General features: G+C 41.1%; 1 protein-coding gene across 1 annotated transcript; it reads right to left on the bottom strand.

Moving 5' to 3' along the window:
• Nucleotides 1-1145: 1145 nt before the first annotated feature.
• On the bottom strand, nt 1146-5876 carry KCNK13 (potassium two pore domain channel subfamily K member 13). Its single transcript, XM_069086060.1, has 2 exons — nt 5822-5876; nt 1146-2714 (listed from the first exon to the last, which is right to left on the bottom strand). Exons 1-2 carry the CDS (start codon nt 5874-5876, stop codon nt 1792-1794), a joined length of 978 nt encoding a protein of 325 aa, XP_068942161.1. The 3' UTR covers nt 1146-1791.
• Between the last annotated feature and the right edge of the window lie 1187 nt (nt 5877-7063).

Here is a 7063-nt window from a genome sequence, read left to right as displayed (position 1 = left end):
TCTCTCTCTCTCTCTCTCTCTCTCTCTCTCTCTCTCTCTCTCTCTTCTCTCTCTCTCTCACCTTAATGCAGATCTTCTCTCTGGGTCCCTGACAAGTTCTCAGCTAATTTTATTGAATAAAATGGATTTGTTCAGCATAAATTCTAATCAAGACTCAAACTTTGTAATAGAAGGAAAGGAGCTGTGTGAGAATCAAGAAGGATGCAGTCAAGCAGAGACAGGAATGTTTTTCTCATTTCATTTCCTGAAATGGAATCTGACTGCTTGGTCAATTCTCACTCAGTGGGCTCCAACCCTAAAGGAGAAAACACCACTAAAAAAACACCAAAACCCATGTTTACAAAATAAATGCCTTTTTTTCCTTGGACTTGGAAATGCTGTTCAGTCAGCTTCTAGCTCTAAGCGGCAACAATTCCCTTTTTAAAAAAGAGTATAAGTGGGGCAGCTAGAGCACTGGCCCTGGAGTCAGGAGGACCTGGGTTCGGATATGGCCTCAGACATTTAACACACACACACACACACACAAAATCTAGCCGTGTGGCCTTGGGCAAATCACTTAACCCCAATTGCCCTACCAAAAAAAAAAAAGAAAGAAAGAACATGGCCAAAAGAGTAAAAAAAAGTGACAATACAAAGTTTTAAATGAAAAAAAAAAGAGTATGAGTTATGGAGTACAGAGAAGACTGGGGACGGAAGAAAAAATGAAAATTAACCAGTGAGCCAATAAAGAAGGTGTAAAATGAGGGGATAATTTGACATTTGTTAACAGGTCAGCAACTCTTAAGTTGTAAAGCAAGAATCAAGATCCTTAGAGGGAAGCTAGGTGGCACAGTGAATAGAGCACCAGCCCTGGAGTCAGGAGGACCTGAGGTCAAATCTGGCCTCAGACACTTAACACAAAAACTAGCCATGTGACCTTGGGCAAGTCACTTAACCCCAATTGCCCTCCAAAAAGAATCAAGATCCTTCTTCCATTTGAAGGATAACTAATAGCAAGAAATTAAGCATTAAAACATACAACCCTCCCTTCTGTCTCCTCTTCCCCAGCTGAACCAGACCATTCTGTATGACATTTAATAGCCCACAGGGGAGCTAACCTGGAGTCAGGTTTGTGGTCTCACCTCTACTATTTATTACTACTATGTAAGTTTGGCCTCTCTGAGCTAGGGTTTTCTCACCTATCTTTTAAAAAATGGGGACAATAATGCTTGCCCTGCACACCTCCAAGGCCTACCCATTTATGAGGATCACATGGGGTACTGTAAATGGAAACTCACTTTGCAAAGTGTAAAGCACTGTACAAATAATAAGGCAATTTCAAGGCATTAGTTGACCCAGAAGAAGAGAGTTTAATCTTCTCTGTGATGCTTCTGTGATTTGTTTTTAGAGCTTGTCTCAGATTTAAGGAATATACATATATATGTATAAATGTACATACAAACATGGAGGGGGGGAGGAAAGACAACAGAAATATAATGGTATTTCAATCAACACAGGTCCCTCGGAAGTCAACTGTTTGGGGGAACTAAGTTCTGCCAAGGGCCAAGTGATAATGCCAAACTCAAGCCAATGTTATGGAGCTATTCCCAAGGCCTGTAAGGGCAGACAGTCCTGCTCTGTTTGCTTGGTCTCTTTGATGACAGCTCCTTCTGTCCTTTGCCCTCTACCCGGCATCTAGTATCCAGAACTTTTCTCTATCTGTCTCCACTTGTTTCTGCAGAGTATCTGTAAGGTACTTTGCAAATCTGAGGTTGCCAATGCCAGCTGTCATTACTGTCATATCATTTTGTCTCATTTAGTAAGATAATGGGATTTCTCTGTAGAAGGAATTGGAGTAATTTTAAAGGCGATTTTGTTCTCCGTAATTGGCACAGCTCCCACCCCTCCTGAAAATCCCTTAGATCCGGCTGATGTGTGGGCCTGCTGAGGAGATCTATTATTGTCTGTCTCTGACAGCTGCTTCTGTAGTATGGCTAATGAGGCCTTGCTGGAGGTTATGAAGTCCTTCATGCCGATCCTCTCTCCAGAGAGGGGACATCCACCCATTTCACTCTCAATCATGCCATCTTTCTCAATGGTGATTTCTTGCCCACTCTGCACATTGCTGGGAGTTACAACATTTCTCCGAAAGAGGAAGGCTTTTCTTTGGCACTGGCAATAGTGGCATTCCATTTTCTTCAAGATCCAGTTAATGAAGTTCTTGATGAGGATGGAGATCACGTTGAACAAGGAGTAAATGCAGCAGACACCCATGAGGATGAAGATGAAGTTGCCAAAGCGGTAGAGCCTTTCTTTCTCGTAATGGGCATTTTGGCTACTGACGAGGTCACCAAAGCCAATGGTGCTGAAGGCCACGAAGCAGAAATAAAGAGAATCAAAGTAGCTCCAACCTTCAGTGGTCATGTACATGACAGAGGCACAGAGAGAGATGATGAGGGAGGCCAGGCACAGGATAAACATGACACAATACACAGAGGGCTTCCATTCCTCCCTTCTGTCTGCCTCCGAGGTGGAGTCTCTTTGGTTATCATATTGCAGTACCTCCTTCTTTCTGAGCTGTCGTTCATGGTGTAGCTTCATGATGTAAGCGATGAGTGTAATCAGACGCTCTAAGAAGAGGTTGAAGAACAAGATGGTGCCTGCACATCCGATGAGACCATAAAATATCAGAAAAACTTTGCCTCCCACAGTTGCTGGTGTTGTCATGCCAAAACCTGGAGGAGACAAAAATGAGAGGAGAGAGGAGTAAATGCAAGAAGACATTTGGCATTTATTGGATCAAGGGCTTAGTTTTGATGAACAGACAAAAGAGCAGAAGGAAAATCACCTTAAAAATTATTCCAATTCTTTCTACAGAGAAATTCCCATTATCTTACTAAATGAGACAAAATGATATGACAGTAATGACAGCTGGCATTGGCAACCTCAGATTTGCAAAGTACCTTACAGACACTATCTTATCTGGTCTTCACAACAACTCTATGAGATGTGTCATCCCTAATCATCATAGTATCCTCATTTTACAGATGAGGAAAGTGAGGCTCAGAAGGGTTAAGTGATGTATCTACAATTATACACAAAGTATTCCAAGAAGGATTGAAATGTTTCACATCCCATCCTGCCAATCTCTGAAACTTGAGGACTCACTTAGTGAAGGCATCTTGTCAACTCCTGACTCTAACTTGAGCATTCTGTCTACTATATAACACTATCTCCAATGTGTAGTGGAAAGAACAAGAAACCTGGAACCAGGAAAACTGGATTCTAGGCCTGGTATCACTTACTTGTATGGCCTTGAGCAATTAACTTCCCATTAAAATGTAAGTTCCATGAAAGGAGGGATTGTTTCATTCTTTGCACCCATCCTCCCATTCTCCCCTTCCTCCCTCCCCCCCCCCCCCCCCACTTAGCACAGTGCCAGGAATAAAGAAGGCAATTACTAAATCATTGATTGAGTCTTGGTTTCCTCAATCTATAAGTTTTGGTGCTGCACAAGATAATATCTTATATTTTATATCTAACTCTAATAAAAAATAGTCCATAAGACAATAGGTTGTTTCTAAATAGCAAGTCTACTGCCTTTTTTTTTTTTAATATTCATGAAACTTCCCTCCTCCATTCCTAGGTCAAAACCAAGACCATCAGTGCTTGGGTGATGCTAGGGAAAACTTATTCATATTATCATCTCTACAGTTAGCATACTCCACTTGCCCAAACCAACCCCTTAATCCAAAAGTCCCAGAGATCAGCTTCTCTCTCTGAGTCCCCTCATCAACAAGGAGACCAAACCTCAGTGACAGGTGATTCTGTAATCTGGACAAGTGGGTTGGCCCAGACAAGTATAATGAATCACTAATCAGTTTTCTAACTCAATTAAATCCTCTTTCCCTAAGAATACAAACAGCACTCTACAGAATAATACACACACACATACTTATAGCTGCATCTGGTAAAAGAAATGAATAGGATGTAATTAAGAGATGGAAGCAGGTGGCTCAATCAAATTTCACAATTTCAGAATGTCGAGGTAAGACGACCATATCAAGTGATTGGATGGAAGAGGATGGAGGTAAGCACTGGGAAAGACCTCATGTTTGTTTTGCAGCTGTAAACTCCAAAGGTGGCTGTATTACCATGGTCATCTTTTCTTCCTCGGTTTTTATTTTTGAATAGTAAGTATATGTGTCTTAGCCCAGTGACCTTCACTGTTCATTATTCACAGGAAGCACAGTAATATTAACATGATCTAGTGTTTACTATTATTGTCCCTTAAATTCTCCTCCCACAGGTCAGGTTGGACTGAGATGCACAAAGTGGAAGAGGCGAGAATGAATGGATGGATGGATAGATGGATGAAAATGCATTTATTAAGTGCTTATTGTATGTCAATCACTTTGCTAAGGGCTAGGAATATAAATGGAAAAACAAGACAGTCCCTGACCTCATGGAGCTCACATTCTAGTAGAAGGAGACAATATCCATGGGAGAGTTTGGTAGCAGGATGGATGGATGTGCTTGTCTTAAGGGCATAGCTCCAGAATGAATGGCAAGGTCAGACATCCTTAGGGTATGTTGAGAAGTATCAAAGTGATTTTGATCAATGGAATGGAGGCAAACTATTTTCTCACAGGAAGAACTCAGAAGTTATAAAATGTTCAGTCACCTCCTTGAATGTAAGCACCATGGGGTAAGGATATTCTTTTTTTTTTTTTGAGTGAGGAATGCAAGGCAATTGGGGTTAAGTGACTTGCTCAAGGTCATGCAGCTAGTAAGTGTGTCATGTGTCTGAGACTGGATTTGAACTCAGATCCTCCTGAGTCCAGGGTTGGTGCTGTGCCACCTAGCTGCCCCTAAGGAAAGACATTCTTAATGCATTATCATGTATTATAGTTATCTATGTGTGTTTGTGTCCTGTCCTTTTACTACACTGTAAACTCTATAAAGGCAGGGAATATTTTTGTTGTTGTATAGTCATTTCAGTTGTGTCCAACTCTGTGATCCCATTTTGGATTTTCTTGGTAAAGATAATGGAATGGCTTGCCATTGCCTTCTCTAGTGTGTCCCCATTTTATAGATGAGGAAACTGAGGCAAACAGGGTTAAGTGACTTGCCCAGGGTCACATACCTAGAAATTAAATAATTAATTAATAGATATTAATTTGGAGACAGAATTCCAAATGACCTTTGAATGCAATCTCCTCTAGGAAGTCATTCTGAGTTTTTTCTCTAGACACTAGACAGAAATTTCCTCATGAATTTTCTGGGGGCATTTTGTACCTTTCATTCCAGTATCTTGTATTATTTCATATTAATATTATTTGTGCACATATCATATGTCCCTACTACACTGAAAGGTCCATAATGGTAAGGAATGTACCCACTACACTGAAAGGTCCATAATGTCAGGGAATGTATCCTATCTAAAATTTATATCTTTTTTTTCTTTCACTTTTTTGGAGGGGGGAAGGTAGGGCAATTGGGGTTAAGTGACTTGCCTAAGGTCACACAGCTAGTTTTTTTGTGTTAGGTGTCTGAGGTGGGATTTGAACTCAGGTCCTCCTGACTCCAGGGCCAGTGCTCTATTCACTGTGTCACCTACCCGCCCCTACAATTTATATCTCTCCCCATACTTAACATAATGTTCTGCACACAGTGAATTTTTAATAAATGCCTTTCAAATGAATAAGATTTTGAAAGCTGTTTTATTCATAGATTGGTGATATCTGGAAGAAAGTTAAAAACCATTTCATCTAACAACTTCAGTTTACATCTTAGTCCCTTCCTTCTGAAACTACCCCCAATGTATCCTGAATATACTTACCTGCTGTTTTGCTTGGTGCCCTGGTGGACAGTTTTGGTTTTTCTGAGTAAGTCATTATTCTGATCATTTGATAAAAATTACGCAACTTACCATAGCATCCCCGAAGAGCCTTGGTACAGATGTGATGGGAGAAAATGCTACTTAGAAAACAAAATGGAAAGGGGAGTTTTAATTACTTTGGTGCTTTGGGAAAATTCCCCTTAAGTATGGTAAAATGGAAAAAAAACAAACCAAAAAGTACCGAATTTGGAAACAGAGGACTCAGCTCTGCCATTTGCATTCTGTGTGACCTTGGGCAAGTCATTTGACTTCTCTGGGCCTTGGCTGCACCCGCAAGAGGAGAGATTATATATACCAGAGGATCTCCAAGTTCCCTCCTGGCCCTAAATCTATGATCCTATGAATGAGTTCAGAGGACACACCTCAGTAGGGTCCTTTGCTTGTGCATAGGGAGAAGCTTATCTAATTCTAGACAAGCAACAAAACAATAAATCAGACCCTGATTTTTAGCACTTGCTGATTTCCAAGGTGGAAATGATCACCCTAAAAATGTGACAATTGATTCTCTTGAGCAGGTGTGAACTGGAAGGCTCACCCCTTGTTCTACAGCAGGAGAAAGAGTTCATGACTTGGAAGACAGGAGGCCTGGGTTCTGGTCCTAGCTCTGCTGCTAACTAGCTGGGTAAACTAAGGCAAGTCCCCAAACTTCCAAGTTTTCCTGTCTGTAAAATGGCATAGGGGGTAGAGAGGAGGTGTTGGCCAAGATCATCTCCTAGCTCAACAATCCCATGAGAGTAAAAAGAAAAGTCTACTGCCACTTTTCCAAAAGAGCAGAGGCAGAGGGGAGTTGAGGTTTCAGATCTTACAATATGAGAAGAAACATCTCATTTTTAGAAGTCATCTTTTTTTCCTGTTCCCTCTACTTCTTTAGGTCTAATCATACAATCTCTCATTTTTTTTTTCTTTTTTTGGAAGGGGGAAGGCAGGGCAATTGGGGTTAAGTGACTTGCCCAAGGTCACACGGCTAGTAAGTGTGCCAAGTGTCTGAAGCCGAATTTGAACTCAGGTCCTTCTGACTCCAGGGCTGGTGCTCTATTCACTGCACCACCTAGCCGCCCTGATGATAACATTTCTTATTGTGTGGGGTACAGGGACCCCCAAAATTTAAAAGTTAGAGGTGTCTTGAGGAAAAAATAGGAAGTTTTATTCAATTCTCTTGAGAAGAGGGCATCCTTTTCACCC

This window comes from Petaurus breviceps, unplaced genomic scaffold (genome assembly GCF_028583685.1).
Source record: "Petaurus breviceps papuanus isolate PSGF00001 unplaced genomic scaffold, PetGlider_PUasm1.0 177, whole genome shotgun sequence".
In the NCBI taxonomy this organism is placed as follows: Eukaryota; Metazoa; Chordata; class Mammalia; order Diprotodontia; family Petauridae; genus Petaurus; species Petaurus breviceps.
This window is presented reverse-complemented; position numbering and strand designations above follow the sequence as displayed.

Coding starts and splice junctions, on each gene's coding strand:
- KCNK13 (XM_069086060.1), bottom strand. CDS start 5,876: ATGACTTACTCAGAAAAACCAAAACTGTCCACCAGGGCACCAAGCAAA. Junction 2,715..5,821: donor GGCACCAAGCAAAACAGCAG/GTAAGTATATTC, acceptor TGTCTCCTCCAG/GTTTTGGCATGACAACACCA.